This window comes from Tiliqua scincoides, chromosome 8 (assembly GCF_035046505.1).
Source record: "Tiliqua scincoides isolate rTilSci1 chromosome 8, rTilSci1.hap2, whole genome shotgun sequence".
Lineage (NCBI taxonomy): Eukaryota > Metazoa > Chordata > Lepidosauria > Squamata > Scincidae > Tiliqua > Tiliqua scincoides.
In genome coordinates, this window is record NC_089828.1 from 56,719,697 (window position 1) to 56,739,857 (window position 20,161).

At 45.3% G+C, this 20,161-nt stretch overlaps 2 protein-coding genes across 2 annotated transcripts in view; both read left to right on the forward strand.

Moving 5' to 3' along the window:
* The window catches only part of UBE2G1 (ubiquitin conjugating enzyme E2 G1), a 32,011-nt gene extending 30,462 nt beyond the window's left edge, over positions 1–1,549 (forward strand). The window contains exon 6 of the mRNA XM_066635494.1: positions 1,427–1,549. The gene's annotated coding sequence lies outside the window, so the exon portion shown is untranslated. The remainder of the gene's footprint in view (positions 1–1,426) is intronic.
* An 8,077-nt stretch (positions 1,550–9,626) lies between these two features.
* Positions 9,627–20,161, forward strand: part of ANKFY1 (ankyrin repeat and FYVE domain containing 1) — a 46,146-nt gene continuing 35,611 nt past the window's right edge. The window contains exon 1 of the mRNA XM_066635942.1: positions 9,627–9,649. Coding sequence (XP_066492039.1) covers positions 9,640–9,649 — 10 coding nt within the window. The 5' untranslated portion in view covers positions 9,627–9,639. The remainder of the gene's footprint in view (positions 9,650–20,161) is intronic.

Here is a 20,161-nt window from a genome sequence, read left to right on the forward strand (position 1 = left end):
CATGTCACCCCCCCGGCACATCATCTGGTGCGACCCGCACCCCCTGCACCTCCCTAGCGATGCCAGTGGGTTGGTGAGCTTCTTCCTCATTCTTCAATCAAGTTGAACTAGTCAGTTCCTTTCTCCAGACCAATTCAAATATAGGGGCAGGCAGGTGGCACAGTCCATGGGGTGTGTAATCTGAGTGATGCTTTAAATGCTAGTCCCCTGCTAATTGGGTAAGAGGCACTTTTTCAAGTGGGTGCTCCTCTTTTATTTAGCAGGGGGAGAGTAACTGGCCCACCTCACCCCAGCAGTGTCTTTTCAAGTGGCTGTCTGCTGGTGTTCTTTTTGCATCTTTTTAGATTGTGAGCCCTTTTGGGACAGGGAGCCATTAGTTATTTGATTTTTCTCTGTAAACCGCTTTGTGAACTTTTAGTTGAAAAACATTATATAAATACTGTTAATAATAATAATAATAATAATAATTAATAAATGAGAGCCTCCTCACAATCAAGATGAGCAAAATCTTTATCAGGCAGAAGTCTAGTAAGTTTTTCACACTTGGGGAGAAATTATAAAGGGTGTGTGTGTTGCATCTTAAGTGTGTATGTCCCATGCATTCTTTGAAGGACTGTAACATGTGCTTGTGCTAACTTTTGTGCTGTAAGGAATGGTCATTTGCAGTCAGATGTCTGTCTGCAGCTGACTCCTGCTCCAGGGGCTCCCTGGTTGTTATATAACATCTCTCCACATTATTATTATTAATTATTAACAGTATTTATATACCACTTTTCAACAAAATTTAAATCCTCAACTTCGAGAAAGTAGATTTACAGATGTCTTGCACTGATGTCCTTTACTCCAGTAGCCATAACTTCATTCTGTTTCTCCTCTGAGTTCTTAAAGGGACATCCCTGGACAGTGAGAATTTGCTGTTGCTTTGCCTGAATGTTCCACTCTCCAAGCTCTTAAAGCAGGGGTCAGTAACATATGACCTGTGAGCTAGATCTGGCTCACCAGCTGAAGTCATCCAACCTGCATGGAGTTCAGTTTGACAGGCTTTGCCTCTTGTCCAGTTTGCCATGCACAAGACAGGAAATGGCAGAGCTAATGGGAGGGAAACTGTATTTCTTTTCCTCCACAGAAAAAGGGGGAGAACATGAAGATACCTTTCTCCCTCCAATCAGTAGGGCTTTTGCTGGGTATGCAAGGATGCTTGCCTGCAGGTTAGGGGCTCTTTCTGCTGGTGTAAGGGGTGAGTGGATTTGTAAGTATTTTCACAACAAAGAATCTTGTGGCACTTTAAAGACTGCAGTTTGCTGCCACACACTAGCACCATTATGCCTCTGTTAGAGTTTGAAGGAGTCTATAGAGTGAGGATCCTACTAAGCCTAGCTGTGATACGGGCGGACCAGCTGACCATTCTGTCTTCTTGCCTTTGTAGGTCTCCAATTGAGGAACATGGCGTTGGTTTCCTGCACTCTACCCACCTATTGCTGGACTTCTGTTTATACCAAGTTGGCAGATACTGGCTGGAACTGGGCTGCAATAAAACATGCCAGTTACCTATGCTGACAAAGAGCCTAACAAGTGCCAACCAAGATTTGCGCATTTTGAAAACTAATGAACTGCTTTAACCTTCAGGAAGAATTGTAAAGATGTGTACATAGCACAACATGATCCGGATAATATATATACTGTTCATGTACATCCACAAATACACATTGTACCAAATAATGCTGTCTTGTAGTTAGGGTAAGAATCGTGTAAATTCTAAAGATTTTAGCAGGTTTTCTTTTTTCTTTCCCGCCCATGGTTTTCTTATCAGTCTTTAAGATTTCTTGTGAAGCATGTCAAACTAAAACAAATTAGGATTTAAACAAAATTCCCTTTGACTTTTTTCTTTCAGCTATTGAAGCTTAATTAAAACTTCTCACTTTGATAAAGCTTAATCTCTTTGTAATTCTCTCCCTTCCCTCAACTTTGTTTCAGACTCCATTTAATAAAACACGGAGATGTAGTACTTGATTCTAATGATGACTTTTGAGCACTGTCATCAGGAGGTTTCTTCCCCTTGCATTTATGACTCAGCTGTGCACATCTCTTGATTTTGGATGTAGCAATAAAACTTACAGCCGCGGAAGACCCTTGAGCCTCCTATCTTTTCCCACAAGGGCTGAGAGCGTGTGTTGCTTTGGAAGTGGTCAGCTAAGTAAGTTAGCCCAGTGTAGGACAAACTGCTTTCTTTTGATTTCTTGCTTGGTTTGAAGTTGGATAAATTAAAAGCATGCAGAACCGTAGGCTTTCAAGTGAGTTCTCATTTTGCTATCAAATGCTGTTGTCCCCTCTCTGATGCTTCTCTTCCCCCCTTTACTCCTTTTTTTTTTCTCCCCTTCATCTTTCTCTGCCTTCTGATCTCCTGCAGATTTTCCTCACTTAATGTATAAAGAAAAATTGCGATGTATATTTTCATGTAACTTGATTTTGGAATTCTGTCACCTTCTGTAGTGAGTTCTTCCAAAATATAAATTTTTCCAATAGCTTGGTGTTGCATTGGCTCTCTGCGGTACCTAAGAACAGAACTTGTTTTCAGGGAGCCTTCTGCAGAACTGTAGTTGCTGTGATAGGTAGTACAGACTCTTGTGAACGCAACTCCTGAATCCTGGGGAAACGGACTTTGGGGCTTGTGAGTTCTGAGAACCAGGTGTAGCATACTTGGGATTATAGCCCTTAATTGTATTGGTTAGATTAGTCAATTTTAAAAACATTTGAATTTACTAAAAGGCATCCCCAGATACTGCACAGAATTAATAAATGCTTATAAAAGCAGAAGGTAGTGAGTGCCAATTTAGACTCATTCCTCATGCCTTTCACATAGGAAGGAATGCCTCTTCTGAGATGGCACCTGCTGCAGTGCGTGCATGAACTATCTAAACCAGTGGTTCCCAAATTGTGGGTCACAGCCTGATTTTTAGTGGGTCATAAAATTGACTAGCTGACAAGGAATGTATTGAGCCCTATGGAAAGTGAAACTGACCTGTATGTGTGCATTTACTTACAAGTAGGCAAATGTGCCTTGGTCTGCTCTGAAATGCAGGCTGAGAAGAATACAGTGCCACCAGAATGGTCCCAATCCAGTGAACACTGGCTCCCAGAAACTCACAAAGGGTCCCCCCAAGCTGACAAGGAGAATATATTGAACTCTATGGAAAGCAAAACTGAGCCAGATGTGTGCATTTGAGTTGATAAACTTGCCTTGGCTTTTATTAAAGGCCAGGCAAAAGGGACTGCTAGGCCCCCAGAATGGTCCTGATCTGATGAATGTGGTGCTAAAAGGTGCATGCACAAGTTGCCCCCTCACCATAGCAACAAAGATAAAAACGGACTTGAGCAGCTGGTAAAGTGCAACTTTTTTTAGTCTCCTAAAACTAGGTGGATTGTGATAGTCACTAAAAAGTGTCCCAGTGCTAAAGTTTGGTAATTATTATTCTAAACCATTGCTTTAGTTTTCTGATTTAATCAATTAAAACTCCTCAACATTGGGTGTCTTTAATCGGGTGACAGACCTAATAGTACTTAAATTGTCTAGTGCCTAAATCAGCATCTTAAAGAAGGAAGCATCAACTTGGACATTATTAAAGGGCATTTCTACATTCTGGCTGGTAGCATGTGAAATGGTTCTCTTTGGAGAGTGGCCAGTGACCTAAACCAAAACAAAATGGACTGAGGCTGCAATCCTATCCACACTTACTTGGGAGCAAGCCCTATTGATGATAATGGGACTTCGGAGTAGGCATGCATAGGATTGGGCTGTCAGTCTTGTAGACCAGTGAGTCTGAAACTGTGGGTTGGGACCCAATTTCAGGTGGATCACCATTCATTTCAATATTTTATTTTTAAGATATTAAACTTGATGCTACCTTAGTGTGCGACTGCATTTGGGGAAAGTTACAGATCTGTACTTTTAACAGACTGCTATGTATATTCTTTTAACAATGGAATCAATGGAACTGACTTCTGGGCAATTGTGGGTAGGATTGTTAAAAATTTATCTGCTTGATGCCATTTCCGGTGGGCCCCGACAGATTCTCATTCTAAAAAGTGGGTCTTGGTGTTAAAAGGTTGAGAACCACTGTTGTAGAGTCTAATATTGGGGGGGGGGGGTTGTTTCCCTATTCTGATGAAGGGGGAAAAGATGGCACAACTTTTGAAGTTGTTTAGAAATTATTGGGGGCGGGGTTTACATATGATAAAAGTTTATAAAATTACGCATGGATGCAGAGAAAGTTGATAGCTGTTTTCTCTCTGCTCAATACTAGAAGTCTGGGTTGCCCAGTAAAAATATATGTAGATTTATAACATAACTTCTGCAGGCTCTTGAGGTATGGATTTTGCTGCCATAGGATAGGGTGATGGGTACTCGCTTTGAAGACTCCAAGAGGCGATTAAACAGATGCATGGAGGAGGAGAGATCTAGGATGCTCTGCAGAGCTTCCATGCTTGGAGTCACTAGAGAACACTGAGTAATGTGCTGGGAAACAGTGGTAGCCTTCATGCCTTGCTCCTGGGTATCCTGGAGGTATCTGGCTCAACACTCGGGGAAACAGAATGCCTGACTAGATGGCACTCTTAAAAAAAACTTTTTAAATATCAAACCAACTTTTGGGGCTTCTGTGTAGACCAGTGTTTCTCAACATTTGTCCCCCATTGTACCATGCATGGTCTACCTATTGGAAGTAACTGGCAATGATGTCATCACTAGTTACTTCCAGATTGGGAGGCCAAACATAATACAAACACTGGTAAGAGGCTTGGGACCAATGGGAGGGCTTTTTTGAGCATGGAAAAAGCACATGCTGAAGCTCTGCCTACTGAGCCAAACCTCCCCCTGCTGCTTGTCATGTTGCATTGCTGGCCTTGTTGCCAGCTGGCGAGGGAATGAGTGGCCTGCAAGTACCACTGGACACTACCTCAAAGTACCACCAGTGGCATGAGTGCCCTGACTGAGAAGTCCTGCTATAGACCTCTCCTCCCTTATAATCGTACAGCAACTGGTACCTGCTGTTTCTTTCCCAATAGTCACTGCTTCAAAGCAATGACGGGATAAACTATTTGCTCTAAGTTTGAATCCACAAATGAATCATAGCAGTTTCCCTCTGGAATATTGTGGGTGCAGGTGCCACTTAGGCTGGGTTACATGACATAAGAAGGAACAAAAAACCTCACAGGTCCCTAAGCGGAGTTGTGCTGGGCATTTGTTTCTGCAACAGCTGTTGATGGCAAAGCATATTAACGGTCTTCATTTTCAAGTATTGATGGCCTCTCCCTCTTGTAAATACCCTCCTGGCAGAAGGAAAACATTAATATAGCAGAGGGACTGGCTTGAATGGGCCTTCTGTGGCACAAGTTTTTTTTGTCTAATGCCGTTAATTGCAGAGGGTCTGAATGGATGGATCCGAACTCATTCTCAACTGCTGTGCTGTCTGCAACACAGTCTTCTAATCTCGATGTTCTATAAATAGTTGGCCAGACTGGCCTGTTTTTTGGAGCTGCTGTTTCATACAAAAGCAAGTGCCCAGAAGCAAAAGCATATGGTAGGTTCGGGGGGGGGGGGGAGAAAAAGCAACCCAATTACAAATGCCAGGGGAACCCACCATTGGTACAAATTAATTAGAAGAAACAGCAATTAAAACTTGAAACAGCCAACGGTAGAGCAACCACTTGCTTCTAGTATTGCTTTAAAAAAGCAATGCTGCTTTGTCCCCTCTGCCTGGCTGCATGTGGCACCTCAAAGTTACTCCAAGATGCCATGGCTTGGAAATGGCGCTTAATTAAGCACACTCTTTTTGAGGCAGACAGATGTATTTGCGGCTTTGAGCTGTTAGTGCCCAGACACAATAGCTGGATTTAGACAATTGCTCAAATGAGAACCAAATTTGCTTAGCTCCTGCTGAGGTAGGGGGAAGGGGGGAGACTCCTAGCCAGCTGGCTAGCGTTTCTGCTTTTCTGTTTGCGTAAGATATATGTGGGGGGGGGGAGAAGAGTTATCCTGCAGATCCTGGCCATGGGGTGCTGCCATCTATCCCATGATTAAAATATGAAGGAGAATATCCCAGCGTTTCTAGGTTGGCTATTGTCATCTAAAAGGCTGCCAGCTGGCCATAGAATTAAAGTCTCCCAACTTCCAGCCATATGAAGTGCTTGCTTGTTTTGTCTGTTGAACAATGCACGGACTGGCAGAGGCTTGGCAGTTTCTCTGGACTTGGGAGAAGCAAGACTAGGCCTTATACCTGGCTGGGATTATTCTTGAATTCTTTAAAAAAAAAAAAATTCTCATGCTTTTCCTACCCAGATAGTGTCCTTGGAACAACCAAAAATTTTTAAAAAGCAGACAGCTAAAACCAGAGAAGAACATAGAAACCTTGTTCAGCACAACCAATGTGTTCAAACGTAAGCATCTTCATGGCCAATTCAGACAGCAAGACAGAGGGAAAGTTGAATTGCTTGAGCCAGACAACTGCATAGGCTGGGGGTGGTTGAAAAGGCCTGCTCAGTGCCCTCTGTCCTGTGCATGTCCCCTCAAGGACAATTCTGTGTAGACCACATTGTAGCACTCTAACTTGAAGCAACACAAAAATGCTTAACTGGTGCAGGATCTGCTTTCTCCTTCTGAGACTGCAATGGGACTGTTCCTGGAAGGTGGGCAGAAGAATCCCTGATAGCTCCAGCTGTGCTTATCCCAGAACACAGCTTTTCCCCTCAAAGAAAAAGCTGGAGTGAACATAAGAGTGGAACCTCTTCTAGAAGAGGTTGAACTCCACTTCCTGGGTTGGATTAATTTATCTTGTTCTTTGGTAGAGGAAGGGGGTCTAAACCCCTACCATGGAGAGGGGGGACCTCACTTTACTTCGGTCACTTGGTTCAGACAAGGGTGGCGGCTTCACCATGTGGCTGCAGTCCATTGTTCCCTCTACAGTGGTTTTCCAACTTCTAAACTTTTGCCCAGCTGTGGAAGACCTCTGAGCACAGTAGTGTGCTTGGAGATCTGCTGTGGTTGGGCAGAAAAATTACACCACGACCTCTGCATAGCACCCAGGGCAGGAGGCCTTCAGGCTCTGCCCTTGTTAACCTTGATACCCTATCATTATCCCTTCTATGCTTCCACTCCATTCCCCTCTTTCTCTTCCAATCCAGGGAGTGGGAGGAGCAGATGCTGGGATGTTCTTGTGAAAGAATGGAAGCTCAGTGATAAAAAGTCTGCTCTGCATGCAGAAGGTCCCCGGTTCAAAAAGATGTCAGGTAGCAAGGCTGCAGAAGACCTGTGCTGGAGGCTTGGAGTGCTGACGCCACTAGCATAGAACTGGTGCAGCAGTCTCCAAAGGTGCTATGACCATGCCCCACTAAAGCTAAAAACCATAAAGTACTCACTTTCCTGGGTGTAAGCCCCATTGAACATAATGGGACTTCTGAGTAGACATGAATAGGCTTGCACTGTTAGGCTGCAACACAGTTTTCTGACAGCACGTCCTATTGAATTAGATTAGACTTACTTCTGAGTAAACATGCACAAGACTGTGCAGTTAGGGCAGGGTGACCAGATTCAATGCAGGACAGAGTGCCTGTACCTTTAACTACAGAACAGAAGGAATTTTGGCAGGTGCAGCTCAATGTGGAAGGGTTTAAAAACCTACACCTGCCAAAATTTCCTCTGTTATACAATGGTTAAAGGCACTCTGTCCTCCATAGTATCTGGTCAATCTGCTCAAAGACCTCAGGGCCTCAAAGTGGTTTGGGAGTTGGACTTAGACCAGGAAGATCCAGGATCAAATCCCTGCTTAACCAGGAAGCTTCCTGGGTGACCTTGAACTCAGTCTCGCCTACCTCATAGGGTGGTTGTGAGCAGCAAAGGAGGGGAGGAAATATGTACACCACCCTGAGTTCCTTGGAGGAAGGAGGTGAAAAATAAAATCCCAAAGGCTTCAATTCTACAAGATACGCAGACACACTTGGTCCTTAAGGCTGTTTCCGCTTAGGTCAGTGGTTCCCAAACTGTTCGACTGGTGGCTCCCATGACATATTGGGGCGTTGGCTGCGGCTCCCCATTAGAGTTACAATCCCATACATCAGTGTTTCACAAACTGTGGGTCAGGACCCATGAGGTGGGTCGTGAACCAATTTCAGGTGGGTCCCCATTCATTTCAATATTTTATTTTTAATATATTAGACTTGATGCTACTATAGTCAGTGACTTTCTTTGGGGAAATGTTACACATCTGTACTTTGAACAGGCTACTATGTATATGCTTTTAACAATGATAGTAAATGAGGCTTGTTTCTGGGTAAGTGTAAGATTGCAGCCTAGGACTGTTAAAAAGTTGACATACATGATTGAGACATACAAAATTATGCAGGGGATGGACAGAGTGGATAGTGAAATGCTCTTTACACTCTCACATAACACCAGAACCAGGGGACATCCACTAAAATTGAGTGTTGGGAGAGTTAGGACAGACAAAAGAAAATATTTCTTTACTCAGCGCGTGGTTGGTCTGTGGAACTCCTTGCCTCAGAATGTGGTGATGGCGTCTGGCCTGGACACCTTTGAAAGGGGATTGGACAAGTTTCTGGAGGAAAAATCCATTACGTGTTACAATCCATGATGTGTATGTGCAACTTCCTGATTTTAGAAATGGGTTATGTCAGAATGCCAATGCAAGGGAGGGCACCAGAATGAGGTCTCTTGTTATCTGGTGTGCTCCCTGGGGCATTTGGTGGGGCCGCTGTGAGATACAGGAAGCTGGACTAGATGGGCCTATAACCTGATCCAGTGGGGCTGTTCTTGTGTTCCTATGTTCTTAAGTTTACTGCTTGATGGTGCCACTTACGGTCATGGCATCACTTCCCATGGTTCCTGACAGATTCTCATTCTATAAACTGGGTCCCGGTGCTAAATGTTTGAGAACAGTGCCATACATTGTATAGGGTGGTGGGTTTTTTACAAGAATTTGTGGCTCCCTTGGTTGGTTTCTGTGGCCCTCTGGGGAGCCACAGCTCACAGTTTGGGAACCACTGCTGTAGGTCTTAAACAAACATACAAAGCCCTTCTGTTTTGAAAGCACTCTGCACATGCTCAGACAACCTTCCTTCCTTTTTAAAGGAAAGGCAGTTATCTCTTTAAACATTTTTTAAAAAAATGTTCTGCTCCACTTGAGAAAATGCACTCTGCACATTTTCAGACAACCTTTCCTCCTTTTCAAGGAAAGGCAGTTATCTCTTTAAACAAACTTTAAAAAAAAAATCCTGCTCCATTTGAGAAAAAGTACTCTGCACATGTTCATTAGCTCCTTCACAAAATACACTCTGCACATGCTCAGAAACCCTTCCCTCCCTTTTAAACAAACTAACAAAATCCTTTAAAAAACTTTTGCCCCACTTGGGGAAAATGCACTTTGCACATGCTCAGGGGCACTCACCCCACAGGCAGTGTGGAAGACGCACGCGAGCGCCCCCTGGCACCTATAAAAGGATGACCAGCGCTGCCGGTCTTCGCCTGCCTTCCATCTGCCAGGCAGTGGCGCGCCTGCGCACTGGACGCTCCCCGCCCCGCCGCCTCGGCTCAAGTGTCGCGAGAGCTGCGAGGCAGCGGCCCGGGCCAACATGGCGGAAGGTAGGCGGGGGTGCTCCTCCTCCTCCTCTCAGGCTGAGGGGCGAGCCGAGCTACTGGGGCGGGTGGGGGGTGTCACTTGGCGGGCTGCTGTGGGGAGGGGCCTCTCCTCGCAGCCCCTCCAGAGGGGGGTTGAGTGGCAGGGGGTTTCCTGGGGTGGTGGGAGAGGGGGTCGCCTCCTGCTTGGGGACTAGTTTGGGGGCCTCCTCCCCCCATCTCCCTGTGGGGGGTGGGTGGAAGGGGGGGTCTGGGGAGAGGGTGAGGGTGGGTTGCCTCCTGCTTGGGGGCCTCTTCCATCCCCCTGTGGGGGGTGAGTGGCAAGGGGGTGTGGGGAGAGGTTGAGGGAGGGTTGCCTCCTGCTTGATGGGTGGTTTGGGGGCATCTTCTCCCATCCCCCTGTGGGGGTGGGGTAAGTGGGAGGGGGCTCTGGAGAGAGGGTGAGAGAGAGTTGCTTCCTACTTGGGAGTGGTTTGGGAGCTGCCTTTGGGGGCTGCCAGTGGTCTCTGGCAGCACCAAGAGGTGTGGAGCATCTGCATGGCTTATGGGCAAGGGTCTGGTGGCCTCTCTGGGCTGCAGCCCCCTTCCCTGCAGGTGTGTATGGTGCTTGCAGGTGTCATGCACTGGAACACTGTGGCAGGTAACTGTGTCCACCTGGGCAGGTTAACTAGCCTTGGCTGCCTGAGGACATGCACAAACATGGAGTGTGGAGAAAGAGAGAGTCATCATCAGAGAGGCTCAGAGGATTCTCACATGCAAGAGGGACATGCATTACCAGCGGTGGTAATTTTGTCTAAAGCAGTAACTCCCAACTAGTTGAATGGCTACCACCAGTGGTACTTGAGATGGTATCCGGTGGTACATGCAGGACCCCTGGACACCTGCTGTCTGGCAGTGAGACCAGGTATGGAACATAACAGTGGTAGGAGGTTCCAAAACATGTTTTTACATGCTTGAAAAAGCCCTCCCATCCTCCATGAGCCTCTTACTGTTGTTGTCCTGTTGCATCTGACTTCCCAACCCAGAAGTAACTGGCAATAATGTCATCACCAGTTACATGTGGTGGTACTTTGAATAGGTGGACCATGTGAAGTGGTTCAGTGGAGGACAAACATTGAGAAACCACCTGGAAGGCATCTTACAGCCTGTACATGGAAATGAGCACAAGACCTTCTAATGTTCACACTGCAGAAAATTTTTGGACAAATGTGTCTGGATTTCAGATGTCTGATAAGGGGTAATCCACCTGTAGTAGTAAGGAGCCTTGTGGGCCCTTAAACACTGAGAGGTTTGTCACAAGCTTTTGAGGAGTGCAGGTCATTTCCAACGGAAGCTTGAAGTGTTGTCTTTAGCAAGTAGACACACATAAGCATAGAGAAGGAAGATGAAAATGTTGCACATGGTGGGGCCAGGTGGCATGAAACGTAAGTGGAGCACTAAATTCTGAGTGAAGCTTAACTGTACGTAAGAAGAGCAATGACAACACACACCACAGCAGTCATTGGTGATAACAGGGTGGTCCTCCCTTGGCTTGCATCTGTGCTTATCTTGCAGGCACTGAAGCATTTATGCAGGCTGTACCTCTTGTGTGTCATGGCCATGTAGCCCCACTGGCTGCAATTTAGACGTGCTTACAAACCTCTTTGGGAGCCTTTTCTGTTGGTAATGAAGTGTGCAAGCCTGTGATAAGCATGGCTGTTTTGTTATAAGTGTTTAGTACTTGCATAGGGCCACTTTAAAAAGTATTGAATTCTAATACCAGAGGCACTTTATTGGCAACTCTTTATTTTTTTTAAAAAAACTGCACCTACTTTCTTGTGATAAAAAATGGCCGGACCCAGAAAGAGGTACTTGGAATTATACAGGTCCTATGTCAACATGTAGGATGGCTTATCTTGACTTGCATAGGAAACGGCTTTAGAACTATCTGCTTGATTCCCTTTCCTGATTTCATTGAAAGCTCCGTTTGGAGAAGAGGAAGAACATAGAATCTAATTATGAGAGGATTGGCACTCTAGGTTTTCTTTTCCCCTGAAGTCTGGTGATGTGTGTGCTTGGCTTTTCAAGTCCTGAATGAACAGATCTAATGATGGTAGGGAGGAACGTTTGAAGGAAAACAAAAGTGGAAACGATAAAGCTATAAGGCACCTAATGTTGAGATAACTAGGAGTGTTTTAAAATCATACTAAACTAACATTTTCAGTTGATCCTGAATAAATTTGCATGCAACTAAAGTATTTTGGGGAAAAAATAATCCTTGGTGTCTCTGGTTATGAATTGAATCCAGGGAGCTGTTTGGGTATGTCAAGTGTACAGTCATCCCTGGGAGAGTCTTTGGTCTTCTGAATGTTAATTCCATGCCAAACTGCAAACTGCTTTTCAGTCTACCCTGTCTTTCGAAAGATCTGCTGTGAAGTGTGGGGCTGTCTAAGAATTGCAAAGTCAAATCTCATTTAGGCATATGGAACAAGTCATGCAGTTCTTTGGATTCAGACTGTTCCTTAATAATAATAATAATTAATAAACTTTATTTATATCCCGCCCTTCTCCCTGAAGGGACCCAGGGTGGCTTACAACATATTTAAAACAGATTAAAATCACATTTTGCAGCAGGCACCATCTTGGAAGAGGCATTCTCTCTGGTGTTAGAGAAGTGGGAGGGGATGCTTCTTCTAATGTAACAACTGTTGCCAGCAGTTTTTATATGCATTTGTATTAAAAATAAGGACTCTATCATTTAAAATCGTGTTGATAGACTTTGTATCAGCTTCCTTTAAAAAAAATTTTTTTTTTAATGCAACTGCCCAAGTTTCAGTTTGTAGCAGATGTCTGGTGTGAGAAGTGCTTTATTTTAAGATGATTCCTCTTATGACTAGAGGTGTTCGTTTCCAATCAGTAAGATAGAATTGCAGCTGAGGTCTTACTGAACACAATGGGCTTGCTTCTGAGTAAAACAGTACCCTTTTCAGACATCTCTGCTTATGATATAGTTAAGGTGAAAAAAATTTCTTTAGATGCCCATAAGAACAGCCCCACTGGATCAGGCCATAGGCCCATCTAGTCCAACTTCCTGTATCTCACAGCAGCCCACCAAATGCCCCAGGGAGCACACCAGGTAACAAGAGACCTGGATCCTGGTGCCCTCCCTTGCATTGGCATTCTGACATAGCCCATTTCTAAAATCAGGAGGTTGCACATACACATCATGGATTGTAACTCGTAATGGATTTTTCCTCCAGAAACTTGTCCAATCCCCTTTTAAAGGCATCCAGACCAAATGCGGTCACCACATCCTGTGGCAAGGAGTTCCACAGATCGACCACACGCTGAGTAAAGAAAAATTTTTTTGGTCTGTCCTAACCCTCCCAACTCTCAATTTTAGTGGCTGTCCCCTGGTTCTGGTGTTATGTGAGAGTGTAAAGAGCATCTCTATGTGCCCAATTTTTTGTCTTGGGTGCAGATCCAATGCATTTAAGAAATCATACAGTAAATGGCTAAGAGTTACTTAGGTGGCATTGAAATTAAAACTAGTTAACAAAATCTGCTTTCTGATCAATGGTTTAAGTCAGGGGTGTCCAAAGTTTTTGGCAGGAGGGCCACATCATCTGACACTGTGTCGGGGGCCAGGGAAAAAATTTACATTAAAATTTGAATAAATTTGCATAAGTTTACATAAATGAATATATTAAAGATGAACTTATATGAATGAATGAAGGTTTTGCAATAGCTCAAGGCCTATAAAAGGCCTTGCACAAAGCAAGGCTGGCCTTTCCTTTGCTGCCTCTGTTGCATCACAGACATGAAACAGCAAGTAGTGGAGGGAGCCCTCATCCCACAGCTCACGCGAGAGGTCAAACAGTTGCCCTCATGCTGAGAGCAGTTGCGTCGGGCCAGTGAGGGCTCCAACAAATCTCCGGAGGCCAGAGGCTCCTTGAAGACTGGGGGCTCCCTGAGGGCCACATTGAGAAGCCTCGAGGGCCGCATGTGGCCCCAGGGCCGGGGTTTGGGCACCCCTGGTTTAAGTGATCAAAATATTGTGAACAATTGAATAAAAGTTTCAGTCTTAAATGATTTGAAGGTGGGAGGAAGGTGTAACACCATATATGTATAAAAGGAGAGAGTGCCATGGATAGAGGGTGGCAGGAAGGAAGAGGGGTGAAATCAAACTCACATACTTCCGTATTTGGTGTATCTTGTTTCAGAAACACCAACAAGATGCAGCTTTTGGAATGTGGCTTTGGAGTTTATAGGATGTGGGAGTCTACTCCACTTGTTAATAATAAAACTGTAGTTTACTTTCTAGTCCGGCTGCCTTATCATTTGTAAAGTTGCTGAAACTTTTTTTCTGTCTTAAGCCTGATGGTAGCTGAGCCAGCATGGTGCAAGGCTTAGTGTGAGAGACTCTGACCTGGGGTCAGATTCCTTGCTTGGCCTCTAAGCATAGTGGGTGACCTTGGGCCAGTTGCTGGTTCATAACCTCACCTGTCTCTAAGAATTGTTGCAAGGCCTACTCTGAGCTCCTTGAAGAAAAAAAACCAATAGAAGCAATGATGCTCAGAACAGCCATCCTTTCTTTCCCTGTCCTCCAGCCCCCATTGTGGTGCTCTACATCAGGGTTGCCCAGACCCCGGCCCTGGGGCCACTTGTGGCCCTCAAGACCTCTCTATGCGGCCCTCAGGGAGCCCCTAGTCTCCAATGAGCCTTTGGCCCACTGGAGATTTGTTGGAGACCACACTGGCCTGACGCAGCTGCTCTCAGTGTGAGGACAACTGTTTGGCCTCTTGAGTGAGCTGTGGGATGAGGGCTCTCTCCACTGCTTGTTGTTTCACGTCTGTGATGCAGTAGCAGCAGCAAAGGAAAGGCCGACCTTGCCTTTTATAGCCCTTGAGCTATTGCAAGACCTTCATTCATATAAGTTCATCTTTAATATATTCACTTATGTAAATTTATTCAAATTTGAAATGTAAATTAATTCGGCCCCTGACACGGTGTCAGAGAGATGATGTGGCCCTCCTGCCAAAAACTTTGAACACCCCTGCTCTACATCAATAGCACCACAAGAAGATACCTTTCATTTGGGATTGCTGCTTAATTGTGGTCTTATGTGCCAGTTGATGATGTTTAGCTGCTGTGTCCATATCTAACTGGCACTCTCTCATCACATTAGTGATGGTGATTTTTTCCCTTGAGTCTCTCAGCCACACATCAACACAATACACAGTGACTTCAGACCTTGTTCATTGTTCTCTTTTCTTTCTTATACATTGTAGCCTCCTGATGGTAGATACAAGCTTTCAGTTTCTGAAATGCCTCGAATTAGTTAATTTCATTTTATTATATTCCACTGCCAAGCTAATACTGTGATATGGCCTTCCCAGAGCTGGGGGGAAGGGGGTTGCACGCTAAACCTGCAAACATTGTAGCAACCTCTGCAAAAATAGTTCTCTGCCAGGGTAAATAGATTGTGCAATCCTTGCAAAACTCAGGAAGGACAGCCCTGCATTGCCCCAGGGAGGTCATTCAGTTTGCCAACAAACGGAAGTGTGCCCTTTTCCTTTTAGGTGTTTGTGGGAGATGCAGAAATCTGAAAGGAGAAGGGAGCTCTGGTTTGGGGACATCATTTGAGTTGAACACAATGGTTAAAACAGGTGGAGGGTAGGTTCATTATAAGTAGTGATCCAAAGAGGCAGAAATGGTGTGGTTGAAGACACTGATGACCAGGTTCCAGAGCTGGCAGTGAGACACAAATTTGCTTGGTACTTTCTCCTAAAGACACAGGAAAGTGTCTTATCCTGTTGGACAGGTGACCCACCTTGCTCAGTATCATCAGTACTAACTTACAGCAGTTCTCCTGGGTTTCAGGCTTTCTGAAGGCAAAGTAGGTTCCTTATCATTGAGCTGCAACCCCTTCAAAGACATGTTACCCAGGCTAGGGACCTAAGCTCAGAGCTCTTTGAAAGGGCCAGCAAGAATTCTGTTGGCTCCAGAGGTCACTTGGACCAGCTGGCTGCAGCTTTCTCTCTTACCAGTGTTGAGGAAACGTACTGTGGTGCAGCAAAACTTAGGTTACTAATGGCACCTCCTTAGAAGGGAAGAAAGTCACCTGCCTCTCACTACCAAGTCTCCTTGGTTTGAGGCACTGATGAAGATACTGTGAAATGTGTGGGCTCAACTGGATGAAAGCAAACACCATGTTGAAAGGAGCTCTGGCTTGGCCAAGTGAACATTGCTAGAGTGCATAAGGATGTAAACAAGGCGGTTGGTATTTAAGTTGCATGATAGTGTTGGGCATGCGCTAAAACACTGGGGAACGTTGACTTGTGACTGTTTATGCAGATCCAGGTACAGTGCTCATGGCACAACTTGTTGGATTGGCATGACATGCGTATAGAGAGGCAAGGATATGGGTGCAACAATATGTAGCTTTTATTTTGGGAATAAAAATGCAGTAACTAGGAACAGGAATAAAAAATACATGCTTACTACTGCAAATAGCCTTGAAACATGAAGCATCAGCGATTTCTGGACAAGTTGAAAAGAGAGAAATCCTTACAAGGAGAAAGGGGTGCATTGTGATGCAAAATGAATTATTAAAGGAGGGGAGCAGAACATTTGAAAACTGGAATGATTACTTGGGGGGGGGTGAGAATTGATAAAGCAAAGGCTGTGTACAGTAGCCAGGGGAGAAAAGAAGAAGACTCGGGAATAGAACCAGGAGCACAAGGGCACCCCTGTGCAATTGTGCACTACACAAGGGTGCCACATAGGAAATGGGGGATGTCACTTTTGAGTGGGGAGGTAGTGGTGCCTTTTTCTTCTGTCCACAAAGATGGTGTGTGGGTGAGGGACAGCCCTGCAGGAAAGCACACAAGATCCCAGCTGTGGCATGAGACTGGCTCGATTCTGCATTCTCTGTGGTCTGAACCAGTGTTGCAGTCAAGGACTAAGTCCTTTGGCAGGCTGTAAAACAGAACACATGGGTTGTGAGTGCTTGAGTGCTCACACGGCAGTGGTGCTTTTTGAAGGGGTGCCTCTCTACCTACTGCACAACCCTTGTGTGCGAACATGGCAGGCAACCATACAAATATCAAAGAAAATAAATCTGGAAATGGAATTAGGATAGGGAATTACAGCATATCTGCCCTGTGTGAGTTACGAGTAGTGAGTCTCTTATGTGACACATCCAAATGGGCCAGCGAACATCTGCAATCGGGAGAGAAATGAATCTTGTTTCCCTCTTTGTTCAGATCTGGCTGCAGTGTTAGATTCTTACAGGTGGTCTTTCTTGGAACACTCTTCCACTCTGCTCTATGAAGGGGTTCTTTCTCTCCCTCAAGTCTGTCAGCTGGCTTAATGTAGGGCTTTTTAAACATTTGTCATAACTTCTAGCGAACTAATGTTAAAAAAAGAAAAGACTTGATTTTTGTTGCCCAGAAAGTTGCCTTAATGTTGCTTCCTGTTTGGAAAGGTTGCCAAACTTTGGTTTTAATTGGATCTAAATACTCCCAAGTTTACCACTCCCAAGAACATCATCAGCACATACGTATGTGCTGGTTTGCTTTCTTTTAGTTGTCTGTGTCAATTAATAGATTCCCCCATCAGACTATAGTTCCACCAACTCCAGCATTCTGTTTCCCACAGTCTTATGGTCTCGTCTCCCCTCCCCCCCTGTAATGGAGTACAATATTCATCAAGATTAAAAAGCAAAGGTCAGCATATAATACATAAAATGCAATAGCAGCAATAGTAAACACCTTAAAAAAAAAAAAAAAAGCATAACCACCCCAAATGAATTAAACCAAAACAGAAGACCAAGCAGTATCTAAACCAAAGCTAAGGTAGGACGGCCACCTAAGAGAGGTTTTTAGCCCTAATATTGGTACTTCTACTGAGAAGCTCCAGCCCTTTGTTGCCATCAAGCTGGCTTCAGTCAAGGTTGCACCTGAAGGAGGGTCCCGTTGCTTAAGTTCTATGGACAAGCTGACTCACATGGGAGAAGATGGTTCCTCGAATCCTCTTGTCTCTCACTGTAGAGCAATGTTCCTCAAACAGTGCATCAGGACCCACTAGGTGGGTCACAAACCAACTTCGGGTGGGTCCCCATTCATTTCAATATTTTATTTTTAATCTATTAGACTTGATGCTAACATGGTATATGACTGCATTTGGAGAAACGTTACAGACCTGTACTTTTAACAAGCTACTATGTATATTTTAATAATGATAGGGTTAAACATTTATGGAGTAAATGGGGCTTATTTCTGGGTAAGTACGGGTAGGATTGCAGCCTAGGGTTGTTAAAAATTTTCCTGCTTGATGATGTCACTTCCAGTTATGACATCCCTTCCGGTGGCTCCTGGCAGATTCTTATTCTAAAAAGTGGGTCCCAGTGCTAAATATGTGAGAACCACTGCTGTAGAGGACTTTAATAGTCCAAACCTGTAAGTGGAATTGTGCCTGGAAACAAACCAGCAGGCACCAGGAGCATTGGTCTAACAGTTAAATCACCAATCACTCTTGAGACTTGCCCTAATTGTCATTTCCAGAGTCCTTGGGGGCAGCCCCATATAGAATGTGATACAGTAGTTGGGACTTGATGTCACGAAGGCATGAATCGGCATAGTCAGGTTTGACTCACATATGGATGCAGCTGGCATGCCAGCTTAGCTGGGCAAAGGTCCCTTGGCCAGTGTCATCACCTGGTGATCCAGGAACTGCAGAGAACCAGAAGAACCCCAAGCTGTGAATCTGCTCCTGCCAAGGGAGCACAACCCAGATCAGGACAGGTTGACAACTAGAGTCTGATTCATTGTCATCCAAACTAAGAGGACTTCTGTTTTGTCCAGATTTAACTTCTGTTTTAGCTAACCAGTTACCTCCCTGCAGTCCACAAGCAGGGCATGAAGCATGGCCTCCCAGCCATTTATGTTAAGACATGCTCTGCTTTTTAACCTGGAAGCTTCATTTAACCTTCTTGAGAAATAGGTGGTGGTGGTACATCCTCCTTGAATTTTTCTGTCTCCCCTCTTAAAACATGGTTATGGGCTTGTGACTATAAGCTGTATAATTAACTGCATAAGTTGTATTATGTGCAGAAGCATCCTCTGTCTGTCCTGAATCTCTGGCCCTTGGTTTATTTCATAACCTAGTGTTGTGAGAGGAAAAAATTCTATTCTGTCATTATTAATCATACCCCTATCATATTTTCCCACCACCACCCTACATCATCTTTCTCCATAAAAAGCTGCAATAACTGTCTTCTGGTAAAGCTATACTGTGTTGCTTCATTCTGTTTTGAGGACAGGGCCATATCACTTGCAGTGTGCCTGGTAAGTCTTAAGGAATACAGGTGCCTTCTGCAGCTGAGTCCACCTAGTTGATGCACATGTTGGTACCCTGGGGGCAGAGTTGTTTCCTCCTTGAAGATGACTTGGCTGAGGTGACAAAAACCTAGGAATTCTAGCTGTTAATCTTTTTATATGGCTCTACAATTGGACCTCTGGAATGGGGAAATGACCAGGGCAGTGGATGAGATTGCTCCGGAGCGACCTCTGCCACGTTGCAGACTTGGAGCAGCTCCTTGGTTCACTGAGGAGCTGCGAAGGATGAAGCGGCAGGGCAGGCGTCTAGAGCGACGGTGGCAGAAAACTCGGGATGAATCCGACCGGACACGGAGTAGAGCCCATTACAGAGCCTATTCCGTGGCGGTGGTAGAAGCGAAGAGATCATTCTTCTCTGCTACCATTGCGTCTGCTGACAACCGTCCGGCAGAGCTGTTCCGTGTGGTGCGGGGCCTCCTTCATCAGCCCCCCCCCCAGTAGACCAGGAGGAATACACGGTCAGCCGCTGTGACGTGTTTGCGCAACATTTTGCAGATAAAATCGATCGTATTCGTCACAACTTGGATGCCACATTGACAGTGTCTGACGATGTCCCCTTGGCAACTGCTTGTCCTGTGTTGTGGGATTCTTTTCAGCTTGTACAGCCTGAGGATGTGGACAGACTCCTTTGGAGTGTGAGGCCATCTGCCTGCCTGCTCGACCCTTGCCCAGCTTGGTTGATAAGAGCTGCCCGGGGTGGGCTGGCTGAGTGGACAGGGAGGGTGGTCAACTCTTCCTTGATGGAGGGGACGTTACCACTCGCTTTGAAACGGGCGGTGGTTCGCCCCCTCCTGAAGAAGCCCTCCCTGGATTCCACTGTGTTGGATAACTACCGGCCAGTCTCCAACATCCCGTTTCTGGGCAAGGTAATTGAGTGGGTGGTGGCGTCCCAACTCCAGAGGGTCTTGGATGAAGCGGATTATCTGGATCCTTTTCAATCTGGCTTCAGGCCGGGCTTTGGGACGGAAACCGCCTTGGTGGATGACCTACGCCGGGGACTGGACAGGGGGAGTGCGTCCCTGTTGGTCCTGCTGGACCTCTCAGCGGCTTTCGATACCATCGACCATGGTATCCTTCTGGGCCGATTGGCCGAGTTGGGAGCTGGAGGCACTGTTTTGCGGTGGTTCCGCTCCTACTT